The sequence below is a fragment of the Plasmodium brasilianum genome, chromosome 11 (genome assembly GCF_023973825.1).
Source record: "Plasmodium brasilianum strain Bolivian I chromosome 11, whole genome shotgun sequence".
In the NCBI taxonomy this organism is placed as follows: Eukaryota; Apicomplexa; class Aconoidasida; order Haemosporida; family Plasmodiidae; genus Plasmodium; species Plasmodium brasilianum.
Genome location: NC_090124.1, coordinates 1237749 through 1259858, shown reverse-complemented (window position 1 = coordinate 1259858; position 22110 = coordinate 1237749). Strand labels below are relative to the sequence as shown.

The 22110-nt window shown below is 25.5% G+C and overlaps 3 protein-coding genes across 3 annotated transcripts; 2 read left to right on the top strand and 1 right to left on the bottom strand.

Annotated features, from left to right (window-relative positions):
* Window positions 1-627: 627 nt before the first annotated feature.
* MKS88_003735 (tyrosine kinase-like protein) lies at window positions 628-8019 on the bottom strand (the record flags this gene model as incomplete). The annotated part of the gene is made up of 1 exon (XM_067216855.1): window positions 628-8019. One exon carries the CDS (start codon window positions 8017-8019, stop codon window positions 628-630), a length of 7392 nt encoding a protein of 2463 aa, XP_067072547.1.
* A 6369-nt stretch (window positions 8020-14388) lies between these two features.
* Window positions 14389-15312, top strand: MKS88_003734 (ribonuclease H2 subunit A; the record flags this gene model as incomplete). The annotated part of the gene is made up of 1 exon (XM_067216853.1): window positions 14389-15312. One exon carries the CDS (start codon window positions 14389-14391, stop codon window positions 15310-15312), a length of 924 nt encoding a protein of 307 aa, XP_067072546.1.
* A 3968-nt stretch (window positions 15313-19280) lies between these two features.
* On the top strand, window positions 19281-20762 carry MKS88_003733 (hexokinase; the record flags this gene model as incomplete). The annotated part of the gene is made up of 1 exon (XM_067216852.1): window positions 19281-20762. One exon carries the CDS (start codon window positions 19281-19283, stop codon window positions 20760-20762), a length of 1482 nt encoding a protein of 493 aa, XP_067072545.1.
* Window positions 20763-22110: the final 1348 nt, after the last annotated feature.

Genomic DNA, 22110 nt, shown 5'->3' with positions numbered 1-22110 from the left:
TTTAAATGCGAGATCAAGAAGATCTGTACAAAAGTTAACGTTGGTTAAACAAGAAAAGTTGCACATGCACATATATATATATATATATATATATATATAACACCTGATATAAATACATATATTTATACGCTCATGCACAAGCAGGTATCAGTCAAACTACCATGATACAAAATATGTATATTTTAATAAAAAAAGGGAATGGGACATTATTATACTTTAAAAATTAAAAGGTTTAATTAAAAACATAATTACAACATTTCTGCCAAATGATGGGCAGTTTTTTAAATATTACGCGATTTATATACTACGCGACTTGTATACATATATGTATATACCACAACACATATATACAATATATAAATAAATATATACATATACACAACATATAGCTGTGGAACGCGCACGCATCACATATATAATAAACTAATTATTTTTTTAATATATAAAATATATAACGCTTAACTGAAGAAAGACAAATAAGATTGACAAATGCGATAAATGCATTGGCATTTTTTTTTTTTTTTTTTTTTTGTCTATGTATATGGGTATACGTGTACATGTGTATGTGTCTACTTGTTTATGTGCATATGCGTGGTGCATATCAAAAACAGTATATTACTCACTTTTTCACTCGACGACTTTAATTTTTTTCAAGAGTTTGTACATTTCGTAAGCACATGGTCTTTCCTCAGGAACAAAACTGAAGCATTTTTGGAGGCATTTTTTTATTGAGTTCGGCAAGAAATTGGGTATATGTGGTGTTCTTTTATTAACTAATAATTCATGTCTAATCTTAACATTTTTTGAAAAATTGTAATATGGGTATTTACTTGAAAATATTTCTACAATACAACAAGCTAAACTCCAGATATCAATTTTTTCAGTTACTTCAGTTGTACAGCTAAATGTTTCTGGAGCCATATATCTATAAGAACCAAAATTACTATACAGTTTTGAGCTTTTAAATCTTGCTTTTCCAAAATCACACATTACTAAATTCATATTATTATCAATTAATATATTAGATGTTTTTATATCCCCATTTATAATTGGTGGATTATGTATATGTAATTCATGTACAATATAACACATTTCAATTGCCCATTCCAATCTTTGCTTTTTATGTATTTTATTTTTATTTTTTAGATAATTAAATAAATTTCCTTTTGGATAATATTCCAATAATAACATTAATTTATTTGACTTAATACATATACCATAAAATTTACATATATTTTGACGTTGAATATTTTTATATATTTCAATTTCTCTTAAAAAATTTTTTAAATTTTTACTATCTTTTAAATCATGTATTTTAATAGCCACAGGGATTTTAACATACATTAATTTATTTTCATTATCCATTTCAATCTCTTCATCATAATTTTTTCCTTTCTCTTCTTTTTTTTCTTTTGTTCCTATTTTTTCTTTTTCTTTTTTTCCCCCTTTAATTTCATTAGCTTTAGTAGCACAGCTTGTTGCTTCTTCCCTATTATCCGTTTCTTGTTGTTCTTTGTTATTTAACTTACGTGAAGAATAAGTCATATTGTTGTATTCTTTTTCATTTATATATTCTTTTGATAAAATATTCTTATTATTTTTTGACAAGTTTAATAGTATAGTTGTTTTAGATTCGTCCGTGCTATTAGTATTTATTATGGTGGTACTCGCCGCACAATTGTTGCTCGATACGCTTTTCCCCTTACTGCTATTTGTCATTTTTTCCGCGCATTCGTCCTTTCCCATTCCGTAATTGCGCCTCTCATTGTTGTTACTATTATTGACCGTATTATTACATTGGTCCCTTCTAATGTTACTACTACTTATGTTCATGTTACTCGTGATACCGCTGTTACTGTTACTGTTACTGTTAATGTTAATGTTACTCTTGCTATTACTATTACTATTACTATTACTATTACTATTGCTATTGCTATTACTATTGCTATTACTATTACTATTGCTATTACTATTACTATTGCTATTACTATTGCTATTACCGCTGCTGTTCCCATTAATAATATGGATGCTACTGCTGGTGTTACTACTGTTTCGATTGTTACAGTTTCTGTTACTATTGCTATTACTGTTACTGCTGTTGTTGTGCTCCATCTCCTCGTTCTTATATGTAACGTGCTTTCCACCTTTCTCATTTACGTTCGTACTAGATGATATTTTATTATTGTTGCTGCTCTGGAAGTTAGCATTTTCATCATCATAATTACAGCACAAAAACTCGTCCAGAATGTCAATTTGTTCTTGTAGTAAAATGGAGTCTATGTCTTCTTTATTATTAAAACTGCATTCAGCATTACTACCATTGCCATTACTACCACTGACAATACCACCACTGACAATACCACCACTGACAATACCACCACTGACAATACCACCACTACCATTGCAGCTTTCCTTATTGAAGGCTATGTTAGCTCTACCGCAGTTATCAATAACGAGGGGGTTGTTCATCACAGGGCTATTGTCACTCTCCATGGGTAAAGAATAACAAGGGCAGTTTTTCGGCTGTTTATAATACTTTCTCCTCAAATTGAACAGAAATTTTAAAAAGCCAAAAATTAAAGCATTCATTAAGTGATTCATACTTATTTTGCTAAATGGAATAATAGCCAATTTGTTTAATCCATTCTTATGTTTATTTATTTCATATTTTAAAACTGACGAATTTTTTACAATTTTATCATTATTTAAAACATTAAAAACAGTGAAATTTCTATACATTATTAATTCCTTATGTTCATCTATAAATATTATTTTGAATATACACTTGTTACTATAATAATGAAATATATTCTTATTGTCAAATATATATAAACTTTCTTTATATAATCTATATGTTATAATGTTTTTGCTTTTCACATATAAGAAATTTAAATGGTTATTGTATAATATATTATTATGATAAATATCTAACAATAAATAAGACACTATTTCTTCATTATATTTTATATCATATTCTTTATTCATATTTTGAAATTTATATATTATTTTTTCTACTTCACTAAAAAACTCATTTTTATCAATAACTATTTTGTCAATCTTCTGATTCGTGTATAAAAAATGTAACATTTTTTTTTTTAATTTTTTTATTTCACGAACGTGTATGCAATGTGCTCTTTTCTCTTCATCCCTTGCAAAGTAGTTGCTCAACATTTGTTTATTGTGCTCCTTCAAGTCATCCAGCTTTACCACATCGTCATCCTCCTCTTCCCCATGACGACCACAGCTATTGCTGTTACTGCTATTGTTACCATTATCGCCATTATTGCCACTCCTGAAATTATTAACATTACTTCCATTATTACCAATACTGCTGCCATTATTAACATTACTTCCATTATTACCAGTACTGCCATTATTACCAATACTGCCATTATTACCAGTACTGCCATTATTACCAATACTGCCATTATTACCAATACTGCCATTATTACCATTATTACCATTATCTCCATTTTTACCAATACTGCCATCAATATTACTGTTATTACCATCGTCTCCATAATTTAGCCACAACGCCTTTTCGCTCTTATCTATTCCTCTATTCACGCACTGTATAATATTACTAAAAAAAAGTTCGTTACTAATATCCCCATTATTCTGTTCTATCAACAACATATATTCTATTTCATTATTATACTGTTCAACAAAGTTCGGTAGTACTTTTTTCCCACTCATTCTTTGCTCATTTAAGTTTTTTAAAATATTTTCAATGGCACTCTTTTCCTCCTCTTTTCCCATATTTCTTACTATAAATTCATTCTTGCTATTCCTATAATTTCCATTCGAATTCGTTTGGTTGTTGTTATTAAAAACATCGAATATTTTCTCTATCAACTGATTTTGCAAGTAGCATAGCTTTTTGCAGCTTTTATTTAATTTCCCCTCTTCATTGTTACTGCTACTAGCTTTTTTCTTTATACCACTTTTACATGCATTACTGTCATGACAACTACCACTACTACTATCGTTATTATTGCTGTTGTTACAATTGATAAACCCCAGATTTTTTTTATTTTCTCCTACATATGGATCATACCCCTCAACACTACTAGCACTAAGGGAATTATCCCCTTTTTTAAAAACATTCTTATGAAAAATACTTGATATATTATTGTTGTTCCTTACATAACCACCAGCACTATTATTGTCAAACGTATCTTTCTGTACAACATCCCTTTTACTCCTTACCCCTGCTTCTGTAGTTGTTTTACGCGATTTCTTTAACTTTACTTGAACACTGTTACTCCTTTCTTTTACTGCTTCATCCTTTAGTCCTATATGGATTTTTTCCCCCATATGGACTTCATCTTCTTCTTCTTCCTCTTCATCATCATCTTCCTCACCATCACCGTCCACGTGGTCCTGCTGTACCTCATGGCGCTGTTCCTCCTGACATGCTATCATGGCTCTTTTTTGCCTCCTATCGTGAATTTTCATTTCGGACTTATTTTTAATCATCATATGTTCCTCCTCATCTTCTTTGCTATATCTACTACTACTTGCACTGGTCCGAAGTTCCCACCTTCTAACTTTCTTTAATAGTATACCCTTATAAACAACACCAAACCCTCCTTTTGATAAATAAGAATGAATTTTTATATCATCATAATGTATTAATAGCGAATCGGATAAATATAAAGAACAAATATTAGTATTCGTCATAAATATAATTTTTGAAATGTTGGTAAAAATATTTTCATTCCTCAATGGATAATAAAGTTTTATTCTTTTCACTATAACATCATTTTCACCTAAATGGATAAGCGGAAAATTCAGCATTCTTTCTTTTTCTAAACTACGTCTATAAATTTTTATATTACAATTTTCTTTTGTTTTAAATATTCTCTTTTCTTCATCATAAACGACATTCTCGTTGCTCATGCAATTTTCCTTATAATATGCTATTGTATTGTCAATATTATAATTGCTGCACAAATTACTGCAGTTGTTACCGCAGTTATTTCCTCCAATGTTATTTCCGCTAATATTATTACTGTTGTTGTTGCTGTCATGCGGGCTTCTCTTCTCACAAGGATTCTTAAAAATATTTGCATCCTTATCTAATATGTTCACGTTGCAGTTATCAATACTCATGATACCCTTTTTGCATGCATTTTTTTCATTATTACTATTACTAATGTTATTATTATGATGGTCCATGAGCAAATCTTGGTTACTACTACCTATCTTTTTTATGTTCTCTGTTTTATTAATTTTTTCATTTATCATATTATATACATGATGTTCATCTATTATATAATTAGAACAAATGGGATCTTTTTTATTATTTACTAACTTACTATTATTATCATTATGATGGCTATTGCCAATACATAAGTTTTTCTTATTAAAAAAAATATCACCACATTCTGATATTTTATAATCATCTTCACATTTTATAAATTGTTTTACATTCGATTTTAGAAATTTTTTAAAATGCTCTTCTTCCACTTGTTCCTTCTTCAATTGTAGGTTGATCGTCATGTCATCATAATAATACATATCATGTGGATAATTATGCGAATTAATATGCGAATGATTATGAGGATGATTATGCGAATGATTATGAGGATGATTATGGGGATGATTATGGGGATGATTATGGGGATGATTATGAGGATGATTATGAGGATGATTATGAGGATGATTATGAGGATGATTATGCGAATGATTATGAGGATGATTATGAGGATGATTATGCGAATGATTATGTTGATGATGACTGTGATGATGATTAAGATTTTCATTACAATGCTGATTAGGACTATACTCAGAATGACCATCTCCTTTTTCTCCACCTATTGCTAAGTAATTAACATTTGACATGCTTTTTTTATTATTCTTAATAATATTATTCTCATTCTGTTCTTGTGAATTTTTGCAACACAAATCTATTGTCTTAATACCCTTTAAATTATTATTATACAAATTTTTTGAGTTTGTTGATTGCTTGTGGTATGTATGTAGGTTGTAACTGTCATATTCCTTATTGCTGTACACATTATCTCCATTCCCATTGCAGATACCACTCTTATTATTATTATTATCGTCATTATAAACATTTCCGCTTCCGTTGTTACCGTTAATGCTACCAATATTACCACTACTATTGTTGTTATTACCGTATAACACTCCCTTTTGATACTGCTCATACTTCTTTAGTTTATACTGTTCCTCGTAACAACTATCATGACCATCACCTCTTTTTCCCCTACCTTCTGACTCTATATTTTGCTGTAAATCAAAAGGGGTCAAATGTACATCATGTGCTGCTACTCCTACTTCCTTTAATCCCACTCCTCTTAATCCGACTTCTCTTACTCCTACTTCTCTCCCTCTTTTTTCTAATATTCCTTTCCTACTTTCAATGTGCTGATAATTCTGGTTGTAGTAGCCAAGATAATTTTCTGATATCCTTTTTTCTTCAAATATGTTGACAAATGATATTTTTTTCTCTTGATGATCACTAAATTTATTTTTTTTAATACTCTCCATTTTATTAAGATTCGTTAATGAATAAGCATTTTTTATTTTTTCAAAACTTCTTGCATGAGCAATATAATTTCTCTTTTCTTCTACTCCTTCCTCTTCATCCTGTATCTCCTCTTTTTCATGTTGTATTTTTTCTCTTTTGAAATTATTTAATTTGTCCTTTATATTTAGGAGGTTATGAATGAAAAATTTCTTGCTTAAGAAGTCGGAAACGATATTATTATTACTGCTGCTAATATTATTAACATTGTTGCTGACAATGCTTCTCATATTGCTACTACCAATCCTATCGGCATAAACCATATTATTATGAGCATTATTTTTTGCGTACTCCGATACATTATGAACATTTTCATTGAACATATTATTCGTATTAACACTACCATCATAATTATTATAATTGCTGTAATTATAGTAGCTGCTATCCTTAATAATACTACCACCTTGATCATTATTTAAAACACTACTTTCATTGTTAGTATAAACATGGCTGACACTATTACTGATGTTATAACTACATACGTTTTTGTTCCTTACATTCTTTTGTACGCAGCTCGGATTACTATTACAGTTACTGTTACTATTACTATTACAGTTACTGTTACTATTACTGTTACTGTTAATGTTACTGTTACTATATCTACTAATGTTGCTGCTAGAGTTGCTGCTACCATTACTACTACCATTATTATTATTGATGTTCTTTTCACTTTTTAGTAAAACATTATTTCGAAGTTTAAAATTTAAAAATTCATAACTCCCGAAAAATTTTTTTACTTGACTGTTGTTATTTTGGCAATACTTGTCGGATTTCTCCAACTTGTTCATATTATCATTTTGAAAACATTTCACATTCTTTGTTTTCATATATGCACTTGCATTATTATTATTATTATTAATATTAAAGTTATTGATGGTACTACTATTATTGATGGTGCTACTATTATTGATGGTACTACTATTATTGATGGTACTACTATTATTGATGGTACTACTATTATTGATGGTACTACTATTATTGATGGTACTACTATTATTGATGATACTACTATTATTGATAGTACTACTATTATTGATGGTACTACTACTGTTGATGGTATTACTATTATTGATGTTATTAAAGTTCGTGCTATTATTATGATAGTTTAATGTATGCCCATTATTATTTACATATATCACATTTTTCTTAATATTATTATCATCTTCAAAACAATTTCTATTCTTCAAAAATTCTTTGCTACATTCTTTCGTTGCTACAACATTATTACTAAAAATATTATTGCTGTTACTGTTAATATTACTGTTAATACTATTATTAATATTGTTAATATGGTTAAAACTGTTGAAATTACTGCTAATATTACTGCTAAATTTTGTGCTAATATTACTGCTAAAATTAGTACTAATATTATTGTTATTACTTTTTAAGTGCTCGTCGTTTTCTTCTAACTCATTCTTATTCCCATAAAATGGAAAATCCATGAATTTATTATTACCTTTAAACATTTTCCTGCTTACTACGCTTTGCCTCTACCTTTATTTTTACTCTTTCTTTCACGTCTTTTCCTTTTTTTCTTTTTCTTTTTCACTGTTTTTATTTTTTATTTTATTTTTTATATTTAAATTTTTATTTTATTTATTATTTTTTCTTTTTTTTTGGGGCTGTTACACTTTCATATATTTAAAAATAACATGAACTGTTCATAATTTTTTTGGTTATAAACATTATTATTACTTCTTACAATTCGTCGTACATTTATGTCCAGCTAGCTCATCCCCCAAAGCATCACTATTTTGAATATATCAGATATAATTGTTATTATACATATGTTTTCTTTGCACCTTATGCTCTTTGTATCTTTCACTTGGTTGTACGTATATCTTCTTCAGACTACAATGTATTCTTAAAATAAAATTATTTGTTACAACACCTGTATTTTGTTTTTATCTTACTTTTCAATATGTACAACATTTAATTTTTTTTTTTTCTTTTTTTTTTTATTGTCCCTATATTGGGGTAATAAATGATCTTAATTTAATTTTTACTTTTTGGGTATATTTTCGTCAGATGCTCATACGCTTCAACATGCAAATGTACAAACATACAAACATAAATACATGTACATATATATATATATATATATATTAACTACCCAACTTTTTCTATATATACTCGGGCATTATACATAAAATGCTTTTCGTACTTATTTATTATGCATATATTTACATGCACATATAAAAATATACGTGCATATGTAGTAGTTCCCGTGCATACAAATGTATATATACATATATATTTATAAGAGATGACCTAAAACATGAATATACAAAAAAAGGAATAGGACATATATGGTATAATTTATATACAACATGTACATATGATAAAAAACTTTATTAACAAATTTGTTTTATATAACACATGTATAATAATGTATATATAATATATATAAACACAAAATATGTATGTATAATATATACGTAAATTACAGTATGTATATATATATATATGTATATACGCATACATGTACCACTATATTTACGGGATGTTTTAAAAAAAGATTATATGTGGTTTTTTATAATTAATTATGTATGTCTGATTTTTACATGTACAAACAATAAAACACAAATATATGATATGAAACTTTAAATAAAAAATTTTAAAACTTTAGCTAAAATTTTAAAAAATAAAAAATTGTGAAAGCATAAAAAACCTAAATTAAAAATTAAACAAGTGTATTCATATAATGTTTGGCACTGATGGTATTGTACATATATATATATGTATAAGTATACACGTACATGTATAATCACATGTTATCGTTGTTTTTTCTTTTACTCTGTAACAAATAACATATTGCTTAACAGTTAAACATACATATAAACGTAAATATACATTTAAAGATAAATATACATATAAACGTAAATATACCTATATATATAAACGTATAAATGTATACATGTACGTATATGTATACATACATATATATATATTATATATATATATATGCAAGTAAGTATATACTTATATAATATTAAAAATAACATGCTTTCAAATAATAAACCTATTTTTACGTAATACATTATTAACTAAATCAAATGTCGTTAGAATAAAAAAAAAAAAAAAAAATACATCAATATATGCATATGTAAAAAGTATAAAATAAAATTCATATATATGAAGTATAACGTAAAAATACATACTATTTCTAAACTAAACATGTTAAAAAGCTAAAGCATTTAAAAAAAATTAAATAACTTCAGAATATTTGACATACATATATTTTTATATATGTATAACTAAATTATATTTTATACTATATATATATGTACATAAATAATATATTTATTCATTTAACTGTAAAAAAGCCATATTTTTTTAATATGAAAAAACAAAATGTAATACTTTCATATATACAGTAATTGATATTACTATTATATATATATATATATATATATATATATATATAGATGTAGATATGGATATCTATGTATAAATATATATGTATAAATATGTATGCATATATATATATAAATATATATATCTATTTATAGATATGTACCAAATATATACATACGTAAAAATGTAAAAATGTATAAATATATATAATACATATAAATATATATGCTTGTGGTTGTATATCTATATATAAAAATATTCTGCAGTTTTATAATACTAAAAAAGTAAAAATATTTTTTCTAAAAAAATATGAACAAACATGCCTAATTAATACAAACTTAACAGTCTGTTCTTACCTTTAAATTTAATAAAAATGACTAATGCATATTTATTATCTTCTTTTAAAAAATAATAAAATGCAATTAAATACATGTAGTAGCAATAGATGCAAATGTATTATTAGAGTATGCATATATATATGTACAATACAACTTTACATATAAAAATATGTACATATGTATATATTTATATATATATATATATATATTTTTAAGAATATATAAAAAATTAATAGAAAAATATATACAATAAATATTACATAAATATTATGTACATGCAAAAAAAAAAATAGTTAATTTCTTTGTTCATAATATATGAGATTCAAAGATATAACAAAGCACTTACCTTCGATTATGAATTTATTAATTTTTTCTACCTTTCTTTTAGGCAAGTGTATAAAAAAAACATAAAATACATTATGCTAAACACCTAATTGTAGAACTAAGTTATGCATATATATATATTTATATATAATATATATATGTACAGATGTACATATATATATACATTTGTACATTTGTATACATACGTACAATTTATTTTATATGTATACATATATAGTAATACATGTACATAAAATTAATGTTTAAAAACAATTTGCGATTATCTATTTTTTTTTGATTTTAGGAATAATTTAGTTTTTTATAATAATAAATATACGTAACAAAAGAACAAAATAAACGGAGCGAGCCTATATCATATTATATAAGAAGACTTCATAATTTAATAATAAATAATATATGTAGTATTATTATGTACATATATATATATATATCCGTACATTTTTAAGTAAAAGCTTTATAAAAACAATTTTTTATTTTTATAATTACTTTAAAGAAAAATGTATTAATCCGCCACCAACCCCCTTTATTATTTATTGTTTTTTTTTTAATTTTTTTTTTTTTTTTTATTTTGATCTTTTTATGGGTTCAAATTGTATATAAATATTTACGTATGTATGTATGTATTTAGTTTATATAACCAGCGTGTTAAAAAATAAAATTTGCTTCTCTGCTTTTTTTATTTTATATATATTTTTTATATGTCTGTATATACGATTTTTGCAAAAATTCATGTGCATTATATATTTGTTGTCAACAGGTATTTGACATACGCCTTTTATATATATATTATACATATTTTTATATATCCTTTAATCTTTTTTTTAAAAGATACAATTATTTAATGTACTTTGTATATGTAGGATGATGATTAATGTGTTTTTGCTAAAGTTAAATATAAAAAAATTTATATCTTTTAAATAAATTCTTCCCTTCTTTTTTTCATTTTTCTTTTTATTCTTTCTTTCTTTCCTTTTTTTTTTTTTTTTTTTTTTTTGTAGGGTTTTAAAAGCCCGATGATTCATCTATGAAGTGGCATGATAATAAAAGCTGCAAGCACCATAAAAAAAAAAAAATTTTTATTTTTTTTTTTTTGTAATTATTATATAAAATGAGCCTTTTTTTTTGGTTAATATTAAGAAGTTTGTTTACTGTATGTTAAGTGAATAGTAAACTGTAAATAGCACAAAATTAAATTTTATTATACATATATATAATATATATATATATTATATGTACATTCGTTTCATTATTTGACAAAAGGCAATTCATTTTTAAAATAACGTTTTATAGGCACATAGTTATTATTTATATTCCTGTACTTACTATACGAGAGTAGGAAATAAATTATTTTTTTTATATATTTTATTTCTAGTACTTATTCAACTCAATGTTTATGCGTTATAGGTGATGAAATTATGATTACAGTTTATTTGTATTTTGTATGAAAGTCGAATTTATTTAGCATTTATGTGATATGTATTTTTTTATTTCCTATAATACTGGTACAACCGGCTTGTTGTCCTTATATATGATCATATAACCATTTCTTTGTTTTTCTTTTTTTTTTTTTTTTTTTTTTTTTTATCTTTATAAGCATGTAGACACATGTTTCATGCTAGTAAGAAAAGCTTATCACAATTCTTGTAGTACTTTATAAATAAAATATGTTGTCTTAAGATATATTCCTTTTACCTTTAATCCTACATAATATTTTATATAAGTTATTCTTATGTTTTGTGATTAAGTTGATGGAAATACGCATTTTTATGTATTTGTGTACATGTTTATATAATATATGCTCAAATATATATACGTTTTTATATATGTGTATATCTCTTTACATATATACTTGTATTTTTTGAAAAAATGAACGTTCCATGATTAACAACATGACAATTTGCCTACTATATTCTTATGCCTTTTTTTACATTAAAAAAAATTAAAAGCTGGAAAGATAGTTAGCTAAAAAAAAAAAAAAAAAAACAAATAAATAAATAAATAAATAAATAATAAATAGATAAACAATAAATAGATGAACAGTAAATAGATGAACAGTAAATAGATGAACAGTAAATAGATAAACATTAAATAGACAAATAATAAATATACAGTAAATAAATAAATAAACAATAAATAAGCAAATAAATAAATAAAAAAGCATATAATAGCAGGACAGTTGTACTGTAACATCAAGATATGTACATATAATTGTAAGATATTTTTAACAAAATTGTTTTATAAATTTGGGGCTTCTTATCAATTATTTTAATCCCAATATTTTTTTTTTTTCCGACGGTTAAGAATATAATTATATATATGTTTATACGTATATATAAAGATATCGATTTATTTAAATAAAAAATTTTCGAGCTTTTTACATTAAGAGGGTTATATATGTACACCTCTTTTACTATTTTACAAATGGCACAAAGTTCTGTTCGTTCATAAAATATTAGCGACAAAAGATGTTACGTATTTTTTTTTGTATGTATATTTTAATACATAATTGAGAAAATAAAATGTAACGGTAGATATATATATACATATATACACGTAAGAACATCATAATTAAACCTGTACCCATTTCATAAAAAAAAGAAAAAGAAATATACTGTATAAAATTTATCGGAAATGTTTGCAGTTACGTGACTAAGCACAGCGTTTGCGTTTTTCCTTATTTTATTTTTTTTTTGCCTTTCTTTTTTTTCTTTATTTTTTTTTTTTACATATTCTCATTGAAAAAACTGCAAAATATACTGCTAATAAATAAATACATGCAAAGGTACGATGCATCCCATTAGAAAGGAGAAATATAATTTAATTTTTTTTTTTTTTTTTTTTTTTTTTTTTTTAAAATGTCTAAATAATAAATTAATTTACTCTTCCATTTATGTTTGGAAGAGATAATAAACACATGCATCATTACGACTTGTAGATATACTTTTAAGAAATTTATTAGAATTCCATTTTTTATGAGCATGTCTTTTAATTACCAATAAAAATTTTGCTACTTTTGTTTTAATACTTTTATTAATATAGGAATATTAATACGTCTGTATGTTTGAACTATTACTACTTTATTTTCTACATTTCAGCTGATTTATATTCATTTAGCCAGTTTTGAACCTCATTTTTCACCCCATCATTTTTCGCCGCGCCCCTTTTGCACTTCGTCATTTCTTCAAATTAAGGGCAACACGCCTTACGAAAATTTAAAGCCCCTTTTTAAAATATTAGCACAACGCATTTTAAGGAAAAAAATGAATAAAATAAAACAACATAATACAAAACAAAATAAATAAAATAAATACATTAAAACAAAAAAGCAAGTAAACAAAATAAGTTGAAATAAGCCGAAATAAGAATATATTCCCCCTCTCCTCATGCTAATTAAACGAAAGCAATAAAAGCGCCAAAGGAGAAGGGTAATTTTGCGGACACTCTTTTTAGCATTTCACATTGAACAAATTTTTTCATGTTGTGCACGTGATATATTTTTAAATTTATATAATTGTAGTTGCTTACCAGTGTTTTAGGAGGCATATTGCAAAAGCTACAAGAATCATTTTTGAAAGCGCACAAATAAAAGTGTGGGCATGTGCAATATACTTGTGTGGGTATATACACATATATATATGTATATATGCCTGTGATAAGTACATATGTGAAACGCTAAATGCATTTATAATATAGGCAGGCGTAGCTGCAAGGCATTATATACATACATATATATGCTTATATACGTACACACACTTATGTACATATATATGTACACACCCTGTGTAACCACGCAAAATGGAACCCATAATTATAGATAACTTGTACAATTTTGGGGAGGATGAAGTTAGATTAGGCATTGATGAGGCAGGAAGGGGACCAGTTTTAGGCCCTATGGTATATGCTGGATTTTATTGCAAAAAAAATGATGAGAAATTACTAAAAGAAATGAAAATTGATGATTCAAAAAAAATAAATGAAGCAGATAGAGAAAAGATGTTTATAAAATTAAACAATTCTAAATTACCATTTGGTTGGAGGGTATATGTATTAATGCCACAAGATATTAGTGCCAAAATGCTAAAGAAACAAAAATATAATTTAAACGAAATATCTCATGATACAGCTATATCAATAATTGAGCATGTTATAAGTAGAGGTTGTAATTTATCAGAAGTATTTGTAGATACTGTTGGTAAAGCTAGTACATATGAAGAAAAATTACAAAAATTATTTCCCCATATTAAATGTACGGTTAAGGAGAAAGCAGATTCTTTATACCCTGTTGTAAGTGCTGCATCTATATGTGCTAAAGTAACACGTGATTTTCTATTAAAAAAATGGAAATATGAAGAACCTATAATTAACACGGATAATAGTAGGTTCAGCAACAGCAACAGCAACAGCAATAAAAATAATAATAGTAGTAGTTATGAGTTTGGGTCAGGTTATCCGGGTGATCCAGTAACCAAAAATTTTCTAAAAAATAATTTTGATTCCGTCTTTGGCTTTCCAAGTATTGTACGTTTTAGTTGGTCTACTGCTGACAGTATGTTGGAAAATTTAGGAGACAAAATTGAGTGGTATGATGATGAAGAAAATAATGACTCCAAATCTATGAAGAGAAAAATACCCTTCGATTATAGTAAATTTCAAAGACCTTCAATTGAAAGATCCTTGTTCTATTCTAAAATTGGGTTAGACCTGGTTGAAAATTTATAGACAAACGGGCAAAGTAAAGTGGGGGCCACTTGCTCTTATCTCAAAGAAATTTGTGTTTTTGGAGGGAGCAAACCCTTTTTTAACAAAATAGTTTATTCATCCTTACTTCCTTCTGTCGTTTCTCTCTTCCATCTTTTCTTTTCTTTTTTTTTTTTTTAAATATTTGGTAGTTCCTTCATTTTTGAACTTACGAAAATTTTGAACTTTTGATAGGACATACGTATAGCGTGCAACTTTTTGTCCTTTTTCATTTTTATGCGTAACCGAGTGTGTACATTTTGGGGAAAACGAGCAATCGCAATTTGTGCAATTTAGGAAAAAAAAATATATTCACGTATATATGTATATGTATATGTATATATATATATATATATATATATAATGTATGCTACATTTATGCATTTGTTCACATGAACCTATATGCATACATATTTGTGCCTAAAAAATGCACCATACGTTTAAGTATTATTATTTTATTTTATTTTTTTTAATTGTCATGAAACCTTCCATATAGAATAACACTGCTGAATCTTTTTTTTTTTTTTTGTATATAAAGCTTTTAAAATGTTATTGTTTAATTCTTATAATTTTTTTTTTTTTTAAATATCAAAGAGGCATAGAGACTGCTTAAGCATTGTTAGGCCTGTTCTAATACTGGATGAGTAAAATGTGCGCTTCCTTTATGTGATATAATGTATACATATTTTACTATTGTCCAAAAAATGTATAACTTAAGCATCTATTTAATGCGGTTACGCATATATATGTGCAGTGCATATATATATATATGTATTCCCATGATACATACATGCACATATATCGCACGCATATATAAATGCAAACCATAAATGCTAAATTATTTGAATATTCGTGGAAAGCTGGATAAAAAAAAAAAAAAAAAAATTTATAAAAATTACAAAATGGAAAAAAAGGAAAAATATTTATATGATGTAACAATGCACACATGTTTACGAATGTTTAATTGAATATATTTTGTTTATCACATTATTGCTTATCTATTATTATAGACATATCACATTCAAAAAGGCATTTTTTTTTCTTTTTTTTATAATACTTAATGGAAATACTACAGTTAATAAATTTTTCATTGAATTTTCAAAATTTCCTCAAACCCTTATCTTTACAGATCCAAAAAAATGGGATAACACTCAGTTTTTTTTTACTATTGAGTGTAAGGAGAAAAGGACGAATAATTTTTTATTATTTTTCATAATTTATTTATCTATTGATCTAATTATTTCTTATAATTTTTTTTGTCTATGTATATCTCGTTTTACATGTGCCTTAATTGCACTATAAAAGCCCTTACCTAAATAGATAGACAAGTTGTTATTCAATGTGCAAAGAAATATCCTTCTGTCAAAATACACAACAGGGGTTCCCATGCATTTGTAAAAATCGCTCCATTTTTTCTCATTGCATAATATAATAAAAAAAAAAAAAAAAAAATGTGTTATTATGTACCCCTTTACTGTTGTAATGCAATGTGAAAAATAAAAATAAAAAAGTATGATGTAAATAAAAAAAAAAATAATAAAACAATATATAACAAAACAATATATAACAAAACAATATATAACAAAACAATATATAACAAAACAAAATGAAACAAAACAAAATATAACAAAACAAAATGAAACAAAACAAAATATAACAAAACAAAATGAAACAAAACAATATATAACAAAACAAAATGAAACAAAACAAAATATAACAAAACAAAATGAAACAAAACAAAATAAAACAAAATATAACAAAACAAAATGAAACAAAACAATATATAACAAAACAAAATGAAACAAAACAAAATATAACAAAACAAAATGAAACAAAACAAAATAAAACAAAACAAAGTGAAACAAAACAAAATAAAACTAAACAAAATAAATCAAAACAAAATGAATCAAAACAAAACAAAACAAAACAAAATGAAACAAAACAAAATGAAACAATACAAAATGAAACAAAACAAAACAAAACAAAACAAAATTGTATCTTGTGGAATTACATAATAACATATTCGCAGTATCATATTTCTGTAATTAAAAGTATAACTACGCAATTTTTTCGTTGTTTGCCAATTTAATTATAATGCTAAGCATTGTAAAATATATACACTATACATGTTTATACATAATATAAAAACATATATTACTTTTTAGATATACACATAAAACACTGCACAAGGTTAAACATGTTTACCACAAAAAAAATATAAAAAAAATTCCTCTTTTTCACATTTTGACAAGTTATAATTTTTATTATTTTTTTTATAATAAAGTGTACTAATTTTGCAATTTTAATTTTTTTTTTTTTTCCATATTTGTATGTACTTAAAATGATTCATTGGCAGTACAGTTAATGTATTTTTCACACAATATATTATACTTTTTTTACATATTTATAATTCGCGTTTTGGGGGTTACAATAAAAAATATATATTTGTTTTTTCATTTTCTTTTCAAAATTTTCTTTTTCCCAATGAATTATGAGAGATAATAATATTTTTAAATGTAATATTTCCTAAATTACTAAACCTTTTTTCATAAATTTTTTTTTTTTCTTAATCTTTTAAATATTTTTTGTTGTCTTAGCTAAATGTATATTTCTCTTTATAATTTGTCATTTTTTTATTTTATTATTTTATTATTTTATTATTTGTATATATCTTTATTCGCAAATGCGTATTTTTTCCTTCGTACGCTTGAACATCCGTGCATATTTGATTTTTTTTTTTTTTTTCGCATTCATTTAAGAAAAATAAAAATATATAAATATAAATACATATAAATTTACAGAAATACATATATCCTTATGTAATATATACATGATACGTATATTATATATAATATATATGCATATATATATTTTAAGTATACAATTGCAATATTTTAAAGGTAACAATTTTTTTAATAAATAATTTTTACGCTATGATTTCCTTTTAGTTTATGTACATTTTTTAACTACCTTCATTTCAATGTTTTATTTTTCTCTTCCATTCGTTGTTGTACATTTTTATAATAATAATTTTATTTGTATTTATAATATATGCACATAATTTTTGCTGGAATATTGAAATATTTTATGTAAAATTTGTATATATATATATATATAATATGCATATTTGTATGTATATATATTTATATATTTGTGCCTGCTATACATAATTGCCGAGTTATTAACGCTTTTTAATAATTATGCAAAAATAAATACATACATCTTCGTGAAGTAATTTTAGAGGTTAAAGTGTTTATATTTTATGCAAACAGAAACATTAATACAAATGTAAGTGCAAATGTAATTGTAGTAAGTAGTAGAAGCAAATTACAAACGTAAATGTCAAAGGAAATGTAAAGTCCAAACCAAACAACTACTTAGCTGTTACGTACTTATATTTTGCTGAGTACATTTTTAATTCAATTATTTTCCTTTTCATTTCAGCATTAAAAATAGTTTACATGAATTATAGCTAAGACGTATAAAATTGTGTTAAATATACATATACATTTAGCTATATAGAAATAATATATATAGGTATAAATACGTGCATAAATATTTACATACGTTTACATTTGTACCAACGCGCGTATGATTTACCCCCGCCGAAACCTGACAAAAACAATTTTTTGACGCCAAAAAAAAAAAAAAAAAAAAAGAATGTACAAAAAAGGGCAAAATAAGAAAGAGTACAGAAAAGAACAAAAAAGTATATAAAAGTATAGAATATCATAGTATTATATAATAATATAGTATAATATAAAATAACATAGTATTTTATATAATAATATAGTATAGTATAGAATAATATAGTATAGTATAGAATAATATAGTATAGTATAGAAAATATAGTATAGTATAGAAAATATAGTATAATATAGTATTATTTAGAAAGATACTTAGGAATACATAAATATACAGATATATAAATACACAAGGGATACCCCAAAATGAGTGAGTACAACATAGAGAAAGATGATTCTGCATACTACAAATTAGATACCATAAAGTGCGATATACCAGTTAATCAGGAGCTGTTGGAAAGAATAAATAAATTTGTGAATCAGTTACGAATATCATATTTTACCTTAGAAGAGTTTGTAGACAATTTCGTATATGAATTAAAGAAGGGGTTAGAAGCACACCGTAGGCACCCAAATTTATGGATACCCCATGAATGTAGTTTTAAAATGTTGGATTCATGTATATGTGATATTCCAACAGGTCAAGAAAAAGGAACTTATTATGCCATAGATTTTGGTGGTACAAATTTTAGAGCCGTCAGAGCATCTTTAGATGGAAATGGAAAAATTAAGAGAGATCAAGAAACGTATAGTTTGAAATTTACTGGTTCCTTTTCACATGAAAAAGGATTACTAGATAAACAAGCTACAGCTTCTCAATTATTTGACCATTTTGCAGAAAGGATAAAATATATTATGGCTGAATTTAATGATATAGATAATAAGGAGGAAAAACATGTTGGTTTTACATTTTCCTTTCCATGTACATCCCCATCAATCAATTGTTCTATTTTGATTGATTGGACAAAAGGATTTGAAACAGGTAGAGCTACTAATGATCCAGTGGAAGGTCGGGATGTATGTAAACTAATGAATGATGCCTTTGTAAGGTCTGAGGTCCCAGCAAGAATATGTTGTGTAGTTAATGATGCAGTAGGTACTCTTATGTCCTGTGCATATCAAAAAGGAAAAGGTACACCCCCTTGTTATATTGGAATCATTTTAGGTACAGGTTCTAATGGTTGTTATTATGAACCCGATTGGAAAAAATATAAATATGCAGGTAAAATTATTAATATAGAATTAGGTAATTTTGATAAAGATTTACCTTTATCTCCAATTGATTTAGTTATGGATTGGTATTCAGCAAATAGAAGTAGACAGTTGTTTGAAAAAATGATATCAGGTGCATACTTAGGGGAAATTGTAAGAAGGTTTATGGTGAATGTATTACAAAGTGATTCCTCTAGTAAGATGTGGAATAATGATAGCTTCAATTCAGAATCTGGTAGTGTAGTACTAAATGATACCTCCCCAAATTTCGAAGAAAGTAGAAAAGTTGCTAAAAATATGTGGGATATAGACCTTACGGATGAACAAATATATGCCTTAAGAAAAATTTGTGAAGCAGTCTATAACCGTTCAGCTGCCTTAGCTGCAGCTGCTATAGCTGCCATTGCAAAAAGAATAAAAATTATTGAGCATTCGAAATTTTCGTGTGGTGTCGATGGCTCATTATTTGTTAAGAATGCTTGGTATTGTAAAAGGCTACAAGAACACTTAAAGCTCATTTTAGCTGATAAGGCAGAAAATTTAATTATTATTCCAGCTGATGATGGGTCAGGAAAAGGAGCGGCCATTACGGCGGCTGTCGTTTCTTTGGCTAGTAAAAATAAACCAATGCAATAAAAACACGCACAATCTGTCGTTTTATCATTATCCTTACCATTATTACCATAGGTCATTACTATAGGAATTGCCTTGTCCATTAATATGACCATTACTATGGACATTACTACTTAATCTATACATACTTTGCGCATTTTTGAGGACCTACTTATCATGTTACGCTTGTTCTGCATTTTTCCTTCATTTTTTAAGTTTCCCATGCATAATCATATATTTGATAGGCATATGAACGTACATGTTTACTTGTATACATATATATATATATATATATATATATATATGCACATATATGTATGCCACTCGTTGGGTATACATCCCATGCGTATAAATATTCACAATTGCTACTTTCATTCGTACCCTATTTGTCTTCCACTATACGCGCATATATTATTTCGTAATACTGTAATGCTATAGCGCTGCATGTTTTGCACCTGTATTTACACGCATATGTACAAACCGTATGTGTTGTAGATATGTGCAGATATGCGGAACGTCAAATTTTTTTTTTTCTTTTTCTTTATGCATATCTGCCTTTATGTCATGCATTTTTTAATGACATATTCACCTTCTACTTTTTAAGATTGAATAAGAAATATTTTAATGATTAGGATTAGTTCACTTTTTAAAGGCTCCCATTATTATTTTATTTTATTTTTTTTTTTAGGATATTTCGCAATCATGACATCCTTATGTGCACATTTCCATACTATATACATGTTTATTTATTTTATTTTTCATCATTTAGCTTTATTTAGTGTTTCTCATTCCCAATAATTAATATGAGTTATTTATATATATATATATATATATATATACTTATATATATATACTTATATATAAATGTATACATATATACAAATATATTCATATAAAAATATATACACATTTATGTAGATATTATTATGCACGTTTAGGCTATAAGTTTGTAATTTACATAATTATGATGGCCAGTTAAAGCTTAGTTTGAACATTTGTTTGTATGACGATAATTCATAATCTGAATTTTCCATATTATAAATCAACACTTAATTTTTTATTAATTATAAGAAGTTAACAGAAACTATGTATAAATAATCAATATTTCTAAATAACACATTTTTTTAATAATAATATCATATGAAGTGTTACGTAAGGCAATAATTTGTATTATATCGCTTAAGTAGTATGGCTATGATTAATTTTTTTTGCATAAAGGAAATAGCTATTTCCAAAATAAAAACAAAAAAAAGAAAAGAAAAAAAGAGGGTAAAAAGAAATAAAAGGATTTAAAACGGAATAAAAATATTATGAACAGTATAGGAAAAACGAAAGAGAAGTTGAAACATTTTTAATTTTTCAAAATATTAAA